The following is a 20,936-nucleotide window of genomic DNA, read 5'->3' as shown; positions in this document are numbered from 1 at the left end:
ACTGAATAGATCTGGTATTAAGCTTACAAACCTTTTGACTATAGGAAATTGCCACCAAGAGTAGGGACATTGCAGGGATGCAATATCTCCCCAGCTTCATGTCAGTTCCAGGCAGGATTAGATTGTCCACTTGCATTCAGTCAGGCTTAAGGTCTGCCAAGTGTCAGTGGGGAAATTGAGTCAGGAGAATCCTACCTCAGCCCATGTTGAACAGCCGCTCTCCCACCCTTCCCATGAGATCACCTTTTGCAGTTCATACCAGCATCTCACTGGCTTACTGGCATCATGGATTGGAGGCTCAGCCTGCCTTTCTTGCTATCCATACCTGGAGTTAGGCTCAGAAGAGCAGTCAGTTAATAGTCCCATAGCATCTAAAAATGGCAAGTTCCAATAACCAGGTTTCAAATATGATTATAATTTCACTTTAGCTAAGGAACATCTTTTGAGGCAAGTCTTAAGAGGCTTACATGCCTTTCTATACCTGTTCTAGTTCCTGCTTAAATAACAACCATAAAATCAGATTTACCATTAAAACCTTAACTTTTCCATCAATGCCAAATTTTACCCAAGGTTACCTTCCTCTAGGAAATTTAGGCTAAAATTCTTTTCCCCAAATTTAAAGGTATCTGATTTATTCTCAGTAATTAATTCAGTCAATTGTTTTAGTACTAATTGCTTTTACATCACTTTGTAACATGTCCAGTTTTTCTCCCCATCAGGAACTAAATATTTTTAAGTGAATGATATTGATAAAAAATATAAACATGAATAAGACATTATATCATTTATAAAAGGGCTTTTAATATGAGTTTCTCTTCAGGTAGTAAGTGTCATCTGATTGTGATTTCATCTTAATCTAGGAAGTTTTGCTTTGACAATATCTGTGATCCAGTAAGAGGAGGAAATGAAAAAAGTGAAAGGAAGTCTGAAAAGTCATGTCATAGGGTAGAATTTGTTAGCAAAACAAATTTTGGGGTTTTTTGTTTTAATAAGAAAAGTACTCTCTGCTAGTGGTTTGTGCAGTAAGTTTATGACTAGTTAATAGAGTATAACAGATAATATCTTATGATAATTCTGGTTTTACAGTGCTATATTTGTAGTAAGGATGACCTGGGTTCTGATCCTGTCTTTGACCTTTAGCTAAACTTTGTGACTTTGGGCAACTCACTTAACATCTCTGAGGCTTGATTTATTCATTTCTAAAATGAAGGTAATACCTCACAGAGTTACTGTGAAGTTGAAATAAGATAATGTGTATAAGTGATAGTCATTATAACTATTAAATAGAGAACTGTAGTTGCAAGTAGTGCATAGAAGTCAGTAAAAGGATATATGCCCAGGTTCTCAGAGTTTCTCACAGATAGAGGAAAAACTCAGTTCAGTGCATCAATTTAAATACCAACTATGTATCTGGCACTTAAGTAGGTAAATATGAAATATAAAAATAATCCCTTTCTATTGAGAAAAACAGTGCATATACCAGTTATCTAGTAGAGAATACACACAAAGTAATTTTTGGACAGGACCAGGAATATTCACAGGTTGTTCACACAAAATGATCTTCGTTAAAACCAGGATCCCCTGTGCCGTGCTTGAATAATTTCATTGTCCTCATTTTATTAGAGAAATCTTACTTTGCTTTTAGAATACATTAGAAAAACTAAAACCTATGTAAATTTAAAAAAAAAACTCTACACTATCCATTATTTGAAATGAAAGCATGGCAAAATATTATACACATATATGTATGTATGTATATGTGTGTGTATAATTGAATCTACCTACTTGAATCAGTGGGTTTTGTTTATCTCATTTTAAAATGTATATATTTTATATATGTATATATATACATATAGTTTAATCTATTTCATTAATTTTCCAAATACATTTTGAGTTTTTTAATATTCAGTTTTTCTGATTTTGAGTTCCCTTTTCCCTCTATCCCCTACCCTACCTCTTGAGAAGGCAAGGCATATAATATTGGTTACACATATGAAGTCATGCAAAACATTTCCATATTATTCATGTTGCAGAAGAGAAAACACACACACACATACACACAAACACATACACATGAAAAATAAAATGAAAAATGTATGCTTCAATCTGTACCCACGTTCATCAGTTCTCTCTCTGAAGAGGGATGGCATGTTTCATCATGAGCCATTCAAAATTATCTTGGATTATTGTATTAATCAGAGTAGCTAAAAGCAAATCTTATGATTGTTCTCCAAAATTTGCAATAAGAAGTTAACGAAGATGTTCCTGGATATTATTTTTCAGAAAATCTTAGGTGGGGGGAAAAAAGCATGCCTTTTCCCTCCACATTCTAACATCTGCCTTAGCTATTTTTCTGTGCAATTCAAGTACATTTGATGGTATTTCTACAAATGAATTACTTCACTAAGAATTATACAACCTGGAACTTATGAAGTATTATACTGGAGTCTAGCCAGGATTACTGCAGCACCTTTTAAAAATAGTTTCTCAAACATAATTAGAAATAAAATTCAAGGCTTTTGCAAAACGTTTTTTCATTTTGGTGGGGGGTGTTTCTACAGAAGCCTCTGAAGGAAAGAACTACAAAACCTTAATCTTGGGGGAAAAAGAAGTACAATTTGTTCCTGCTGATGTAGATCCTTCACCTGTAGTTGATAAAGCTGATATCAAAGCCTCTGAAGAGCTGAAACATAAAGAAGCAGATGAATTTTTACAGATGGCATTAAAACCAGTTGTGGTGGAAGAAAAATCGGAAGGTATGATTCCTAATTGTTTTTTGTTTTTGATTTGGATCTATCAGTTAATGAACAAGAATTTGTTAAGCATTTAATATGTGACAAGCAATTTCCCAAATCTTGGAAATAAAAGTAAAAGATAAAAATAATCCTTGCCCTCAAGGAACTCGTATTTGAATAAGGGAAGGTGGCACATAAAAGAAAGGTAAAGAGAGGGTAGGGAGGAGTGAAGTATTCATCTCAGCACAGTGGAGATCCAGAATGCCTCCTAAAGAGGAATGAGACATGGTGGGCCTGGGTTCCCTTCTTAAATGAATTTTCTGGGAGGAATCATCCAATCAGAGGAAGAACCACAGGGGCAGAGAGTCTTTCCAATTTGTAAATTCCAAAGCTGGAAGGAGCTTATAAGATGAAAAAGCTTTTGGATCTGTAATTTCATATGAGGAGTTCCCAGTTAGGAAACTCTCTCTGCCAATGCATATTAGTGATTTATAGTCTTAGAGAGTTGCTTGGTACCCTTCAGTTTAAGTGCCTTGTCCAGCATCACCCAGTCTGTGCATGTCAGAGACAGGACTTTTGAACTCAGGTCTTCCTGATGTTGAGACTGATTTTCTAGCTTCTATACTACACTCTCTCTCGTGGATCCTAAGTATTCTAAATGAACTAATTTTATAATTAGTTCATAGTTTTGTATAGAAACAGAGACAGAGAGAGTACATATATATATGTGTATATATATACATATATACATATACACACATAGTTATAGTATATATATTTATAATACATAATTTTATAAGAGCGAAGAAATTCTAAGGTTTGGTTTCCAGAAAAATTTGCTCATTTCTATGGTGTTTTCAATTTGAATAGAACTAGAGTTTTTTCCTTCATAGTCTGTATGATCTTGTGATCACATTTATGGCCAACATATATGTTCCACCATGCAGATGGAACCGTAATCTTGAATTGCCTGATTCTATAATTGGCTGAATTTCTAGCAACAATATTTTTATGATCGTTTGTTTATTGTTTTTTTTTTCTTTGTAAGAGGTGATTATGAAATAAGGACAAGATTTTGAAACTTAGATATTTCTCACTTTTCTGAATGTGCATCTCTGCAAAGACACTTGCTGTACAATATATATAAAGAAGTATTGTCTACATCAAACCATAGCACTAAAATTCCTTAATAAAGATTTCGTAGGTTAAACCATAGAAATTTGCTTCTTTTACTGTAACAAAATAGATTGAACTTTTTAATGTAAATGCTAGTGTAATTCAAGAATAAATTTTATATTTGTGGTTAGGCAAACTTTGCATTTGCTAGTATTGTCCTGGTTATATTAAAACAAGGCTATGTTTTCAAGTGTTTAGAAAACAACCCAACCAGGGACATAGTTTACTTCATTCTTATCATTCATTTGTTTATCCTATGAACATTGATTAGGCCCTGATACATGCATATTATTTTTTTGCCCTAACCATCTCTACCTCTCTATTCTTGTTTATGGCTACCTCTTTTTTTTCCAACCATATTTCATTCTTGAAGTACATAAAATTTTTATGGCTACTTTTTTCTTTTTTTCAAACTTCATTCCACAACTACATGTAATTTCACTTTAAGGTTTCTCAACTATTTTGCATTTCTATAATTTTGTTAGATTCCCATGACATTATAGGACTACATACAGAAATAGATGTGTTATAATGATCCCTTCCTACTCAACTCACCCTGTGCGCTGTGTGTGTGTGTGTGTGTGTGTGTGTGTGTGTGTGTGTGTGTGTGTGTGTGTGTGTGTAATCCCTCCAACTACCCAGATACTGAGAAAAGTTTCAAGAGTTACAAACATTATCTTTCCATGTAGGAATGTAAACAGTTCAACTTTAGTAAGTCCCTTGTGATTTCTCTTTCCTGTTTACCTTTTCATGCTTCTCTTGATTTTTGTGTTTGAAAGTCAGATTTTTTTTTTCAACTCTGGTCTTTTCATCAAGAATGCTTGAAAGTCCTCTATTTCATTGAATGACCGTTTTTTCCCCTGAAGTATTATACTCAGTTTTGCTGGGTAGGTAATTCTTGGTTTTAATCCTAGTTCCTTTGACTTCTGTAATATCATATTCCAAGCCCTTCAATCCCTTAATGGGGCCAGGACTAAGGGAAGATCCGGCACCCTTCTTGCTCTGGTTGAAAAAGCCCTCTCACTGACCTTTGGCACCTGTGGCTTAAGGGATCTTCAAACCTCCACTGCTGCTGCTGGGGATTCTGCCCCCTGGGGTCTGCTCAGGTCCTGCTCCTCCCAGCGCCCTCTCGCCAAGGCTGGTCTAGGCTCTGCTCTGCGTCCTGTGCAACAGACCTTTCCTGTCAGCCTTCCAGGTCACCCTGGGCTGGAAATCTCCTCCACTCCGTTGTTCTTTGGCTTCTGATGCTCTGGAATTTGTTGAGAGTCTTTCTTTACAGGTATTTTATGGGCTGTGGGGGAAGCGCTAGAGTACATGCGTCTTTCTACTCTACCATCTTGGCTCCACCCCCGGTTAGTCTAATTTTAAAGGTGTTCTTTTCTTCAGTGTTTTTTGGGGTCTCCTTTAGCAAACTGTTGACTCATTTTTCATGATTTCTTGCCTCACTCTCATTTCTCTTCCCAATTTTTCTTCCATTTCTCTTACTTGATTTTCAGAATCCTTTTTGAGCTCTTCCATGATCTGAGACCAATTCGTATCTTTCTTGGAGGCTTTGGTACATGTAGGAGCTTTGACTTTGTTGTTTTCTTCTGTTTGTATATTTTGATCTACCTCAGTCTGTCATTGTGGGGCTTCTGCTGCTTTAGAACTGTTTAAAGTCATTTTTTACATGGTTTTTGAGGGGTTTGGGGGAAGAACTCAGGTAGGTCCCCGCTTCTACTCCACCATCTTGGCTCTGCCCCAGAATATGTATCTCTTCTTTTTCTCTCTTCACAGAATTATAAAATTTGAGAGTTGAAAGGAACCTCAATAGCTGTCTAATATAACTCATTCACTAAAGAAATCCTCATGTTAATGTGTCCAACAAGTGGTCATTCAGTCAGTTTGAAGATCTTCAGGGGACAGTAGAAGGAGTAGCCCTTCCCAATTATGGACCATTCTAATTTTAGGATATTTTTCTTGATTTGAAGCTGAAATTTGCGTCTTAAAAGGGGCCAAATGGAATGAGTCTAGTCCCTTCTATCTGTCATACCCCTTTAAATATTTCAAAACAGCTGTCATATTTCTCTTCTTCCCCACTCCCACCCCTGATTCTAAGCTTTCTCCAGGCTAAACTCATCCAGTTTATTCAATCCTTATATGACATGGACTCAAGGTTCTTCACCATCTATGTTGCATTTTTCTAGATACTTTCCAGCTTATTAGCTTCTTATTCTTCTTAAACCATGACACTCAAAATTGGACAAAGTGCTCCAAATGAGGTCTAACAAGGACAGAATACAGTAAAACTGTCATCTCATTGTTTCTGGAAGTGTATTCCTTAAGGAAGTCCAAGATTGCATTAGCTTTTCTGGCTGCTACATTATTACATGTTGTGTTTGTAGTCCACTCGAACTCTCATTTCTTTTTTAGAACAGTTTCTCTCTCTCTATGTCTTCCTAATCCTGTACTTACAAAGTTGATTTTTTTTTTGTACACAGATGTAAAACAGTCTACTTAAATTTACTAGATTTCATCTTGTCAGAGTTAGAATATCAAGATCCTTCTGGATACTGATCCTATTATTTACTATGTTAGCTACCACTAAGAAGCTACCAGCCTTGTCATCTGAAAATTTTATGAGAAAATCATCTCTGTTCATCCACGTATTTGAGAAAAATGTTGAACATCACAAAATCAAGGGCAAATCTCTGAGATCCTGTATTGGATCTCTTCCCTCAGTGATAGTGAACCATTAACAACTACTTTAGTCCAGCCATCCAGTCAATTCTGAATCCACCTGATTGTATTCTTGTCTATCTGTTGATCATCCATCATTTACTGAGCATTTACTATGTGACAAACACTTGGCTCAGTATTTACAAACTCTGAAGTAAAAAAACAAAAACAAAAAACAGAAACAGTCCATGCTCTTGAGAAGCTTATAGAGAAGGCAACACATAAAAGGAAGCTGGAAAGTGAGAGTAGGGGGCTATAATGGAGGAAATTCTGCTTGAATTCTAGAGAATAATGAAACATGACTAACCTGAGCCCCCTCTTTAAATAGAGGTTCTGCAGGGAGACATCTAGTCAGGAGAGGCCACAGGGGCCTCAGGTAATTCCAGTGTGTTTAATTCATATCTCTGTTTTTTTCACAAGAATAATAATAGCTAATCCATCAAGCCTTTGATAAAATCTAGATAAATTGTACAGTAGATAAAGTATACAGTATATCCACTGGTTTAATCCTGTCCAAAAAAGGAAGGAATTTGGTCTGACATGACCTGTTCTTGGTGAAGCCATGCTGGACAGTCAAGCTCACTGACCTCAAGTTTGCTGATGTATTCTCTTTCCTTTTTGGAGAGTCAAGACATATGCCCTTCTCCAGTCATGTTGTACCTCTCCTATTTCCCATGATCATTCAGATATCTCTGGCAGTGGCTCAGCAATTATATCAACCAGTTCTTTTATAAGTCATTTGGATCAGGTGACATGATTTATTCTCTCATTTTTCTTAGGTGTCAACTTCTCGTTAGCCATTTTTATTCTGTCATTTTTAGTGGAAGTATCATTTTCTTTTGCAGAGAAAACAAACAATATTAGAATTAGATATCTCTGCTTTCTCTCTGTTATCACCTATCATAATTCTATCCACTTTACTCACAAAAATTCTACTCTCCCAATATAGTTCAAACAAATATAAATAAAACACCGTGTTGTCCCAAGGTTCCCTGTCATTCCGAGCTTTTAGCATTCTTAACTCTACTCATGAATGCATGCTTTTATATTTTTCCTGTTACTTGCCTTTGCTTCTAACTTCTCTACATATCTTTTTTTTAACCTAAGTTGGTGAATTCCACATGCATTCATATTCATCTCTTCAGAAAAATTCCATTTTGAGGGCGGAGCCAAGATGGCAGAATAGAAAGATGAACATACTCTAGCTCTTCCCCCATAGCCCATAAAATATCTGTAAAGAAAGACTCTCAACAAATTCTAGAGCAGCAGAAGCCACAGAACAATGGAGTGGAGGAGATTTCCAGCCCAGGGTGACCTGGAATGCTGACGGAAAAGATCTGTCTGTTGAGAATTGTTTTTGTGTGCAACTGGGAAATGAGAAATGCAGGTAATGGGGTACAAAACTTTATCTTGCCCTACAGGACAAGAGAGAAGATGGGGATAAGGGAAGGGAGGGGTGTTAGAAGGGAGGACACATTGGTGGAAGGGACAATCAGAATGCAAGGTGTTTTGGGGTAGGGGGAGGGGAGAGATGGGGAAAAAATTTGGAACTCAAAATTTTGTGGAAATGAATGTTGAAAACTTAAAATAAATAAAGAAAGAAAAATACCGTTTTTCATTTGTTGGAATTGATTCCCTTTGTGTCTTACAAATTTCACTCTTGAAGTGTTTTCCATCTTTCTTGGGCTAATTTCCCATATAGCATTTTATTCTGTGGTTTTATCCATCTTTCCTTTGAATTTTTTTTTTATCATCTGCTTTCATCAGATTTCAAGTGCATGTCAGATTTTGCCCAGGTGTTTTCTGGTCTTTCTTTGTCACATCCTTCAGAATGGAGAATTATCACGAAGTTCACATTGTTTTCTCTCAGGTTCCTTTCTGTTAATAAGAATCAGAGAGATGACAGAATTTCCCTTGAGGGTTCTTTTGCCTTTTGAAGTATATAAAATTATTGCTACAAATAAACAAGTTATCAGTTCTTCTGCTTTTGACAAAGAGAGATCTTTAACATATCTGGATAATTGAAGTATCAAAATCTACTTTCAGTTCTGCGTCATGGCTCTACGTCCAGTGTAATGTGTTTCACAAACTCCTTTTCTGTTTTCCTTTCCTGTCCAGGTAGTCTACAAAATACTATGTGACAAAATCTTTTCTATTCCTCCCTCCTTTGGCTTTTCCCTAAATGATCTCTATCATGCTTCCCCTCTCTGGTGTTTAACTTCCTCATATGAATGTGTTTTCTTAATATGTAAAGCTCCTACCTTCTTCCCATTTTATGTTTCTCTTTCTTTTGAATAAAGTATACCCATTAGAGCCATAATCTAGTCATATGTTTCATCCCACCAAATCTCAGTGATATAAATGAGGTCACATTTGGCTCCCTTCAGTAGGTCTACTAATTTTTCTTGTTTGTCACCTAAACATTTGAGTCTTATGGGTTTTACTACTGGCTCCTTTCTTGGATTTTGTCCACTATGAATTTACAAGTATTCCAGTTGCTTTTTTTCTTTCTTTGTGCCTAATCTCTGTAGTATTTAACTTGGGAGATGTACATAAGCAGTCTTCTCCCTCCTTCATCCTTTTTCATTTAAAGACCTTTTTTAAATTAAATTTTTGAAACATCTGACAAATACAGTCTTACTCCTTTTATCTGGCATATTGTCCCTCTGGCCAAAAATCTTTTTCAATCTTACATGGTAAACTGTGATCTAGAAATCCAAGTCTCAGTCCAGTATATGTACCACTTGCTTAGTATATCCATATACACACACACATATATATGTCTATATAAGACTTTATAATCTTTGACAGTACTTTGTAGATTCCCTTTTAGAAGTGTCATTTGTGCCCAAGTGAAGCAACATAAATGGATAGTTGCCATCTGTTTTGCTAAGTCTTAAGAGGATCTTGTATGTCTTGGTTAAATGTCCAAGAAATAAAACAGATTTCTCTTTTGTTATCTGATCAATCAGTCAGCTAAATATATACTCTATACCAGGCACTGTGCTAAGCACTCAGGATGCAAAAAGAGGTGAAAGATAGTCCTTGCCTTCAGGAGCTCACAGTCTAATGATTGCAAGCTCCACAAACAAATAAATATACGCAAACTATATACAAGATAAATAGGAAATAAACAGAAGAAAGGCATAAGAATTAAGAGGGGTTGGGAAAGGCTTCCTACAGAAAATTAGATTTTCAGTGGAACTTAATGGAAGTCAGGGATGAGGAAAAGGAGTATTCCAGGTATAGGGGACAGCTGGAATGAATGCCCAGAGCCAAAGGTGTAAGAAAACTGGAGCAAGAGATGGGAGTTGTCAAACTGAGCATTTTGCACTTGATCCTGGAAGTAATTTGAAAGCCCCTGAAGTTACTGAGTAGGATGGGTGACATAATGAGAACTGCACTTCAGTAAAATTACTTTAATGACTGAATGCCAGATGGATTGGAGTTGGGAGAACATCGAAGCCGGCAGATTCTCTAGCAGGCTCTTGCAGTAATCCAAGTGTGAGGTGATGAGGGCCTGCATTACAGAGTTGGCAGTGTCAGAGGAGAGAAGGGGCCATGTTAAAAACATACTGCAAAGGTGAGATCGACAGATACTGGCAACAGATTGGACGTAGGAGGTAAGAGATAGTGAGAAGTCAAGGATAACTCCTAGGTTGTGAACCTGAGAGACTAGGAAGATGGTGTGACACTCCACAGTTATACGGAAAGTTGGAGTAGGAGAGGGTTTAGGGGAAAGATAATGAATTCTGTTGATATATTGAATTTAAGATGTCTACTGGACATCCAGTTTGAGGTGTCTGAAAAGTAATGGAGATGTGAGATTGGAACTCATTAGAGAGGTTCAGGCAGGACAGGCAGATTTGAAAATTATCAGCTTAGGGATACTAACTAAATTCATAGGAGCTAATGAGATCACCAAGTGAAGTCATATGAGAGAGAAGTGAAGAGGAAAGAACCCTGAGTGCTGTTTAGAAGATGTGATGTGGGAGAGAACTCAAGAAGAGGCGAAGAAGCAGTCCAATAGGCAGGAGGAAAACCAGGAGAGAGAAGTGTCCCAAAAACCCAGAAAGAAGAGGATGTCAAGTAGGGGAGAATGATCAGTGTCAGAGGTTGCTGAAGAGCAGCTGGGTTACTACTGAGCAGAGAATCACCAATTCCCAGTGCTCTTCTCTTCTCCCTCTGCATCTTACTGGATGATCAGATCTGAGAGCTCCTGTGGCTCTGCTCTGCCACTGTTGAGTCAACAAACATCCTCTGCCTCCTCAGAGCAGCTCTCTCTTTTTTAAGAGCTTTCAATCTCTTTTTAAAACTTTAATTATACAGGTATCCTTTTCCTTCCTTTTTCTCCTCTATGTAGCAACCATCACTTCTCTTTAATCCTAACACAAGGCCTATCTCTGCTCTACCTCAGCACCCTCTCTGGCCACATAAGCCATTCTTCATTTCTTTAGAAACCCTTCATCTTCCCTAATAACCTGGAGGCTTCCCTCTAGTCCTGTCACCTTCTCTTCTAGGAAGACAACTAGCCTACCTCTGAAACACAAATAGCAAGAACAAGCATGATAAATTCAATGTAGATCACTGTTCAGTTTACCCTGCTGTCCATAATGGATGAGATTTCCCCCTTGGTTTCTTAAAACTACTTGTGGACACTAGCATTCACTTGAACTATTGAACCTTTCTGTAAATTAGTAACAATCCAAATTGTCTAAAAATCAGTTTGACAAATGAGAAGTATGACGACATTAATCTTTTAATGTGTTTCTGTGGAAAGTTTTCTATGCCTTCTCAAAAATCAGTTTTATTTTTCCAAGACTTATTTTTCCTGAAGGGAAAAAGATAATGTTATGTAATAAAATAATGAAAAGAAGAAATAGAATAATTAATCCTTTTAAATTTTTTCTCTTTGTGCAGTGGTAATCTCTTTTGTTGTTGTTTTAAGTGCTGAAAAGTAATTTATTCCTTCATTTATTTATTTTTTATTTTGTTTTCAGTTCCCAATTCTCTTCATCCAGCCCTTCATTCAGAAGGTAAGCAATACAATTTTGTGTTGTTTAGTCACTTTTAGTCATGTCCAACTCTTTGGGACCCCTTTGGGGGTTTTCCTAGAAAAGATACTGGGATAGTTTGCCATTTCTTTCTCCAGATCTTTTTACAGATGAGGAAACTGAGGCAAGCAGGGTGAAGTGACTTGCCCAGGATTACACAGCTATTAAGTGTCTGAGGCCATATTTGAACTCAGGTGCTCCTGATTCCAGATCTAGCACTCTATCCACTGAGCTACCTAGTTTCCCCAAGCTATCTAGTACCCATCATAAATCATGTAAAACATACTTCCATGTTGCAGAAAATAGCAAGAAAAATAAAGTAAAAAAATTATGCTTCTATCTCATATAGTGATAATTGCGAAAGAAATTTAGTTATGTCAGAAAATTAGCTAACTTTGGTATGGATTGTTTATACAGTCTTTTCCCTTCCCTAGAAAATTAATATACTAACTGGAACAAAAGTATTGATGGGTTACAACAAAGTTCATGTTGTTTTCTCCAGGCTTACTGGTATTTTATTCTGATACTTTGTTCATATACATTTCTTGTAATATTTTCATTTTTTTTAGAACCTGATGATTTGGAAGCAGAAATCTTGGAAGGATCGAATAAAGCTAACAAAAATATTGACTTGCCTTGCTCTATTAACGAGGTGTGGCTTAGAGGCTCAGAGGAGACAGAGTATGTTACTTGGTGCCTAGTAGTTTTTGCATTTTATTTCAAAAGGTCATCTTTAGGGCTGTATATACTTATATTCTAATTCTTTTATAGAACTTCAAATTATGATTTAATGGAGTCCGTTCGTGTGACCTCCTTGCAGAGTCATAGTGTATTGTTCCCTGACAATCTTCTATACTGTTTAGTATCTTTACCAGACAGATCATTTAAGTCAGTTCTAATACCTCCTTACCAACTCTCTATACCCTAACTCTCCCTAATTAAAGGCAAAAAGCTGGCCACTGAACTTTTATCTAATCTAACCATATCCTTGAAGCCTCCACGATAAATGTGGGACAATTTCTTGTAAAGCATGGGGCATATAGACACAACTGAAGTGTGGTAGGAGATAAAAGTGAGAAAGGACATTAGGTACACTCCCACTCTGTGGAAGATGGACTGGTCCTCAGAAAAGTCATCACAAGATGGCAATAACAAGTATCACCATTCTGTTCCATTGGAATCTATTATTCCGCATTGGGATGAGAGCACAGGTCCACATGATATGAACTTTCTCATATTTTGTTGGCTGCAGTGATAAATATTTTCCAGCAGATTATTTAGGTTTCTAGATCTCAGTAATCTTTTATTTTTATGGAAACCAGCAAGCCCATTTCACTGAATCTCTGAATGTACTTGACCCAGTGTATTGTGAGTATATTTTTAATGAAATTAGTGTATTTTTGCACAATGGGAAGATCTTTCCCATCCATTAATAGGCCCATGTGACCTGCTTGAGTCACGTGAAAGCCTAAGTTACATGAGTTTGTGTCACTTGGAACAGAAAGGGTTGGAGCAGGAAAGATGGAACAGGAAGAGGCAGAGCTAGAGCAGAGCTGAGAGGAAGTTAGTCAGAAAGCAGTCAGAACTGAGAGAAAAGAGAAAACAGGTAGCTGGCTAGCATGAGTGGGAAAGCTTGTTTGTGATTTTGTTTAAGGGAGCTGGTGTCTGGGAAGCCTAATAGGGAAAGCTTAGGGATGGTGTTACCCTCTGCGTTGTTATTGCATATAGATTGTTGTTATTATGATGGATTTGGCTTTCTGGTGTCTAAATAAATGTTTTGTTTCTGTCTTCAATGTGGAGAGTCTGTTGTATTTCACAATTCAGAATTGCACTAGCATTTCATTGCTGCCGTAGGCACTGTGAATATCGCATTGGCGCTACATTCAGCTACTAGCTTTCTAGTCCTCTATTCTACTCCCCTAAAGGTAGACTCTCTGGGACAGTAGTTTCCATAACTCTAGGCCAGGCCAAAATTCATTTCATGCTAAGAAAACACATTGCTTGCTGCAGTTACTGCATGTTTTACAGTATAACTCTTATGCTTCATAACTTTTTCTGTATGTGTTGACAGCTTGGAGAATAAAGCAATGAAACAAAATGATTTTGAAGCAGCTTCTGAAAGAAGAAATCTTAGTGAAGTGGAATCACCTAATAAAGTTCAGATAGGTCAGCTTATTCTGTTTTTAAAGAGTTGTTGGCTCTAAACTGTTTTACTTTGGGTGTTGTACAAGACTGAGTATTGCCACATTAGTCACAATGAAACCAGCGCTTATTAAATAACTACTGGTGTATGTTACTCCTGGCTATTCCACCAGCAAAACATTCCATCTCTAGGCTCCAGGCATTTTCTGTAGCTGTCCCCCATGTCTAGAAACACTCTCCCTCGTTGCTCCAACGACTGACCTCCCTGACTTCCTTTAAGTCCCAACAGAAATCTCACTTACTGGGAGCTTTTTCCAACCTCTCTTAAATCCAGTGCCTTCCCTCTATTAATTATTTTCTATTTAACCTGAACATAGCTTGTTTTGTATATATTTGTTTGCATGTTGCCTCTCAGTATTAATTAGAAAATAAAATCTTTTTTCTTTTCATAGTCACTTAATGTGACTATGTCCATATTTGCCAATATTGTTCATATTTAACATCATTTTAAAAGGTTATTTGAACTTATCTGTTTATTGATCACTAAGGATAGTAATAGTAGGATATATGATTTGAGTAGGAGTTAAGCTGGATTGCTTCAGAAATCCCTTCCAGCCCAAAGATTTCAGGGTATTACATGACCTTATACCCTGATATTTCCTTTATGCTATAGAACCTGGTATAGAAGATTCTGTGCAATCTGAACCTAATCTAAAGAAGTCTTTGCAGCCTGAACCATTTTTTCACAAAGTCGATCCTTTTGAAGCCTTGAAAAAAACTACCTTCATGCCATCGAGTCATCATACACAACAACAGTCTTTTCGTGCCCGTTCAGATTCACCAGCAAAAAGTAAAGGCAAGAATTCATTGCTAATTGGACTTTCTACTGGTCTGTTTGATGCAAATAATCCAAAGGCAAGTATGCAAGTTAAATTATAAAATACTGCAATATTATTATTATTGTTGTATTTTTGTTAATAGATGCTTCCTTGAAAACCTCTTTTTTAAATCCTTTAAATAAAACACATGATTGTCCTCCTCTGCCCAAAATACTAAGAACGATTACCTCTTTACATAAACCCATTGGGAACCCGAAACAAGACACCATTTTCCTATTGATTTTAATTTTCAAAATTCTTTCCTATTGGGTTCACATTTCTTTAAAGACTCACATTTGTTTAGGGCCTTTCCCTTACATCACCTTTTCCTTTGTTGCCACTTACCCTCTTCTACCTCTATATAAGACTAAGCTTACATGTATATGATATAACAAACTAAGTAAAACAAACAAATGTCAAAGTTCTGTAGAGGATTTGACTTAGTAAGAAATGAGTTCAAATGTGACTTTAGATACTTAAAAACTTACTTAAAAATGAGCAAGTCACTTAAGCTCTGTCTGCCTCAGTTTCCTCATCTGTTAAATAGTGATCATAAGAGCACCTACCTCACAGGGTTATTAAGGGGATGAGATAATATATCTATAGCACTTTGCAAACTTCAAAGCGCTGTATAAATACTGTTACTACTACTACTACTAATAATAATAATAATACCTTAAGAGCAACTTTCTGATAACATTTTCCATACTTACAGGTATATATCCTTGACAATTCTCAGCATATAGCACTTAGTAAATGCCTGCTGATTGCTTGTCACAAGAGAATTATTTTGATTTTCATTACCTATATCAGTTACATTATGTCTTTGCACATTTTTACAGAAATTGTTAAACATAATACTTCCCCATTTATTTAGTAATCAGACTTTCAGTACTCTCAATTACTAGAACACAACTTCAGGCTTCTATAGGCAAAGGTCTTTGAGCATTATGAAAAACAGCTGTCAGACAACAGTTGCATTTTATTTTTTAGAAGAATATAAACCACTTCCAGGCCAGAGAATTTTCTCTGGCTTTTAGGTATAAAAGATCACTTATTTAACAATTCTGGTTATTTAGTCTCACTATCTTTAGCTTCTAACTCACAATAAATTTGAATCAATAGTGGGAGATATCTACAGCAGATTCACTGACAGCTATAAAGAGTGCCAACTAACTATAAGAAAAGACAAGAAACATCACTAGAAAAATACATCTGCTGAGTTCTCCTAAAACCTTAACCCTGCTCCTTTCCAGATACACTTCATACTAGTTTACAGTTCTTGCAGACCTTTTCACTATCCCTTTTGGAACCTCAACAGCAGTCTCAGTAAAGCCCCCTACCTATTCACACTTTAACTTAACATGGGTGTCCCCTGAGTAAACCACATTCCTTGCAACGATCTTCTTTGGGGGCTAGTTGGAAAAGTTGACATACTCTTTGTTTCCCTCTGCCACTTCCAAACCCTTTTTCTAACTATATCTGTCAATAGCCTTGCTTCTTTTTAAAGTTGGTATAAATCCATTTATGGGCAGCTAAGTGGTGCAGTGGATAGAGCACCACTGCAGGAGTCAGGAGGACGTGAGTTCAAATCTCACCTCAGACACTTGACACTCACTAGCTGTGTGACCTTGGGCAAGTCACTTAACCCCAACTGCCTGATCCTGGGTCATCTCTAGTCATCCTGATGAATATCTGGTCACTGGATTCAGATGGTTCTGGAGGAGAAGTGAGGCTGGTGACCTGCACAGCCCTCCCTCTCTCAAAACAAAGTCAAGTGCAAGTCATGTCATCATTTCTCTGATGGCATGGTCTTCTTCGGCAATGAAGGACAAACACACACAAATCCATTTATATTATTCTCTCCATGTACTTATTATCATTATCTGCCCACTTTATGGGTAATCTTTCAGCTTCCTCGCTGAATTTAGCACCAAACTTATGGTCTTTCTTTGTACTCCATAAATTTCCATTTTGGTCTGGGACTTCAGTTTAATTTAATATTCCTCTTGATGCCACACCATAGCCCCCCTGCTTCCTACCCCAAACGTATGATTCTTACAACTTTGTGTCATCTACAAATGAATAAGAATACTTCTATTATTTTATCCAAATCATTGACTTCATACAAAGAGGTGCAAAGTGCTGTGGGAGTTTGGAGGAAGAAATGATTAGTTTGGGGATAAGGAATAAGAGTAGATCTAAGGAACCTTTCATAGTAGACCTGGCTTTTAGATTGTTCCTTAAAGAATGCGTAGATTTTCAAGAGACAGATATGGATGGAGTCAGGCATTGCCGTTTGGAAAAAAGCAATATAAATGTAGTTGAAAAAACGTAGCATGTTCAAAGAATGGAGAATACTCTGAATTTGTTGGACAGTATATGAAAGTGAGTAGTCACTGTTAGGATAAGTTTGAGTAAAATTGTGAAGAACCAGATTAATGACTTTATTCTCCAGATAAGTAAAAGATATGAGGTAGTGGGGTTACATACACAGTAGTAAATGAGCCTTCTAGTTAAAAAAAACCTGGTCTGTAAAATAGGGATAAGAATACTTGTTGTATCCTCCCAGGGTTGTGAGACTCAAATAAAATAATGTAGGTAAAGTATTTTGTCAACTTTTAAAAGTCAGTTTATTTTGATAATGGTAATAATGATAATGGTCAGTAGGGTAGGAGTCCAGTCAGTAATCAAAAAAAAAAACCTGGGAATATCCACTCTCCATCAGAATAAGAGAATTCTTCTTAAGAGTCTTAATCCCTAGATGTTACAATTTGGAGGCAAAGACATCCAAACCCCAGTAGTAAGTTAAGACAGGGTCTGTGTGCAGTTTTACTTGTTGTTTGTTAATATGCACATATTACTGATTAGAAAAAAATGTGTTTAAATTGGGATCTAACAGTTTTCTCAGAACTGGTTAAGCCTTTTTTTTGAGAGCCTTCAGTTTTAGTCTTCATATTTTTAGAGATGCGAATTAAATATGCATGTAGAGAAAAGTAGTGCCGATAAAGGTAGAAAAATAGTAATAATAAAGGTTTAAGGAGAATTAATCTAGACAAAAATGGCTAAAAATGAAACTCACTAGAGTTTCATGGATTGTTTTGAGGAGGTTTCTTAAAATATTTTAAAAATATGGCCTTTGTAGTACTTTAAAAAAACATTTAAATGAACCTTAGAATTTGAACTGTCTACATTTTGAAGTAATAAAATACATATTGAAATAATAATAGTAATAGTTTATTTGTTCTGTATCCCTTTTAACTTACTTGTACCTTTATAAAGTGTTGCAGTTATTGGGTGGTTTGTCTTTTTAAAATATGGTTGTGGTAAGTATGTGGGATTTTATTCCTCAGCCATTTTGATTTGCATCATTTTGTTTTAAAAAGTTACATTATTTCTTTGTAGTTTTTGTAATTGTCATTTTATACAGAATACTAATCCTGTTGCATTAATATATTATAATTTATTCAGCTCTCTCTCAATAATTGGAAATAATAGTTATTTCTAGTTTTTTGTTATTACAGATAAAATAGCAGTGAAAATTTTTATACCAATATCTCCTTTTTCTTTAATATCTTTATAATAATGTTAGATATATTTTTTATGACTTTTTTATGATTCTTATTATACATTTCTAGAGTGCTCTCTAAAAAGTTTATACTTGTCTCTAGTGCCACCAATATTTGATTTTACCATTGTTAGCTATTTTGCCAGTTTGGTGAGAATAAGAAAATATTGTAAAATTGTTTTTCTTTGCATTTTTCTTATAATTAGAGATTTTTAACATGTTCTCAAGCAGTTATTAACTGTTTATATTTCTTCTTTTAAAAATTCTCTCTTAATACCCTAGAACCATTTTTTCCATTGTGGAGTATTTTCTTAAATAATTATATTAATTCCTAAAATATTCTGAACATGAGCTTTTTATCAGATACATTTAATGAAAATATTTTCCCCAGTCTGTTTCTGGAGATATTGCTTTGTACTGTATAAAATTCTTTATCTTTATATACTCACAACTTTACTTTTCTTGTTCTGGAATTTTTTATAGGAATCATATTTACAAACAACAAACTAGAATAAGTGAACCTAAGTTGGAAAGAAGCAATTTAGCAAAGACATAAAATTTTATAATTTAGTTCTAGGATCTTACCTAAGAGCAAACTTTTTGACTAAGGGTTTCATATCATTGCTTAAGTTCTTTGGGTTAATGAAAAGACCAAGCTCTAATTGAAGAAATATCAATTACTGAACCTTATGTCTGGTCTTTTTTCTTTTCTGCCTTTTTGCAGACACTCAGGAAAGCCTGTTGTATTTATGATTCTCCAGTCATATTTTGCATATTGCCCACTGTAAGGATAACCCTGGATCTTTTAGTATGTAGCCTATGACCCACTTGAATATTTTAGTATAATAAGGTGCAGGGGGAGCTTGAGGTAGAGAAGGGGACTACTTGATTAGAACATGCGATGAAATAATAAGCCAGTAAGAACCTGAAAATTCTTGTTGTTCAGTGAAGTAATATTTGCATGAGCCTCCAGCTTCTTGGCGGACTGGTAATGGACAATAGATATGGAATGACATGGCCAGCATATTTATTTGTTCTGCTTGACTATATTTTGTTGTTTACAAGGAGGTTAAGTTCTAATGGGGGGAATATGTGAGGAGTGATTGGAGAATGACTGATGTTTTTAAAAAGTAAATACAACTTAAGTAAGGTGTGTTATTTTCATAAAACTGTTGGAATTTGAAGCTGAACCGCTAAGAATTGATGAGAGAGAGAGTGTGTGTGCACACACATATATATACAGTAGCCTTTCTTTCCATTTTTTATTTCTCTATTCTTGCTAATAAAAATCTTTTTTATTTTTTAGATGTTAAGAACATGCTCACTTCCAGATCTCTCTAAACTGTTCAGAACATTGATCGATGTTCCCACTGTGGTAGATGTATGTCAAGACAATCTTGAAATAGAGGACAATGAAGATGAGCCCATTAAAGATACACCTTCTGATTGTGAAGAGATGTAAGCATAAAGCTGTTACTGAATATCTTACATTATATAATGACTTCATTGATCTGAGGGAAAAATTAGTTTAGTCTCTAGATTTATTCTGATAAATCAGTGTTCTGAAGTCAATTTCAGATTTATTTTCTTTTATCTTACCTCCGTCTTTAATGGTCTGTAAGCTTTATATAGACCAGCACTATCATATAGCAACCAGGAATACTAATAATATATAATAGTATCCAAGACAAGGAAAGTGGTGTAGGTTTCTCTGTTCCACTCTGGTCAGACCGCATGTGTAATGCAATGTTATTTTAAGATGCCGTGTTTTGTTAACACTGGAAAGACTGGAATTTAGGAAGGCTTCAAAGGACCAAGCTACATCAAGTAATATAGCATATTTTTCTCTTATGCATAAAGCAAAGAAAATAAAAATGGTATAACTATAACAGAATTTTTGCATCAATATGCATTCCTGGCCCTTCTAGTGGAACACTTCCAGAGGATGGTGATTGAAAGGGGGGATTTCCTCAACTTTATGTCAGAAGGAGCTATGGAAGCAACTTGAGGTGATTAGCCTGCAGAAGAAAGGACTACAGGAACACAGAGCATAATAACTTAAAAGTATTTAAAGGGCTTTTGCAGAGAAAAGGAATTAAATTTCTTCCAGTAAAATAGAAACTTCATGAAGGCAGAGACAGTCTTTCATTTTGTTTTTGTATCTCAGGGTCTTTTTGTTCTTAATAATCACTTAAAAACAAGTGCTTGTTGGAGTAGATTAGATGGTTTGCCCTGCAGAGCAAAACAAGCAGCCATGCGATGAAGTTCTGCAGAGGCACAAAATCCATCTTGACATAAGGAAAAACTTTCTAATTAAAGATATCTTTCAGTGGAATGGACTAGCAAGAGATGGATGACTGCTTGTCACTCATGTTATCTGGAGGGGATGCTTAATTAGATACACATTGAAGTAGGTAACCACATATGTCCCTTCAGACTCTGTAATTCTAATTTCATTTCACTTGCCTCATTGTTTTCAGACTTTTTTCTCATATTTTTAAAATACTTCTCATTTTCATTGAAGCCTTGCAGTGCTTTCTACTTTTGAACTGTGGGAAGTTTCAGAGATGTCTTTGTTTTTCTTCTAGTTACATTCTTAGCTTAAGATCATTGGAAAAGTTTATCTTTACATTTTTTGGAGATTAACACTTAAATGATGGTCCAC

General features: G+C 35.8%; 1 protein-coding gene across 26 annotated transcripts in view; it reads left to right on the top strand.

Annotated features, from left to right (window-relative positions):
• NEK1 (NIMA related kinase 1) overlaps nt 1–20,936 on the top strand; it is a 162,556-nt gene that overhangs the window by 116,114 nt on the left and 25,506 nt on the right. For all 26 annotated transcript variants that reach the window (XM_072623342.1, XM_072623352.1, XM_072623353.1 and 23 more), the window contains 6 exons: nt 2,562–2,756; nt 11,630–11,665; nt 12,253–12,364; nt 13,755–13,849; nt 14,499–14,740; nt 19,578–19,729. In XM_072623342.1, coding sequence (XP_072479443.1) covers nt 2,562–2,756; nt 11,630–11,665; nt 12,253–12,364; nt 13,755–13,849; nt 14,499–14,740; nt 19,578–19,729 — 832 coding nt within the window. The remainder of the gene's footprint in view (nt 1–2,561; nt 2,757–11,629; nt 11,666–12,252; nt 12,365–13,754; nt 13,850–14,498; nt 14,741–19,577; nt 19,730–20,936) is intronic.

This window comes from Notamacropus eugenii, chromosome 7 (assembly GCF_028372415.1).
Source record: "Notamacropus eugenii isolate mMacEug1 chromosome 7, mMacEug1.pri_v2, whole genome shotgun sequence".
Taxonomy (NCBI): domain Eukaryota; kingdom Metazoa; phylum Chordata; class Mammalia; order Diprotodontia; family Macropodidae; genus Notamacropus; species Notamacropus eugenii.
The sequence above is the reverse complement of the archived record's forward strand: the minus strand, read 5'-3'. Positions and strand labels throughout refer to the sequence as shown.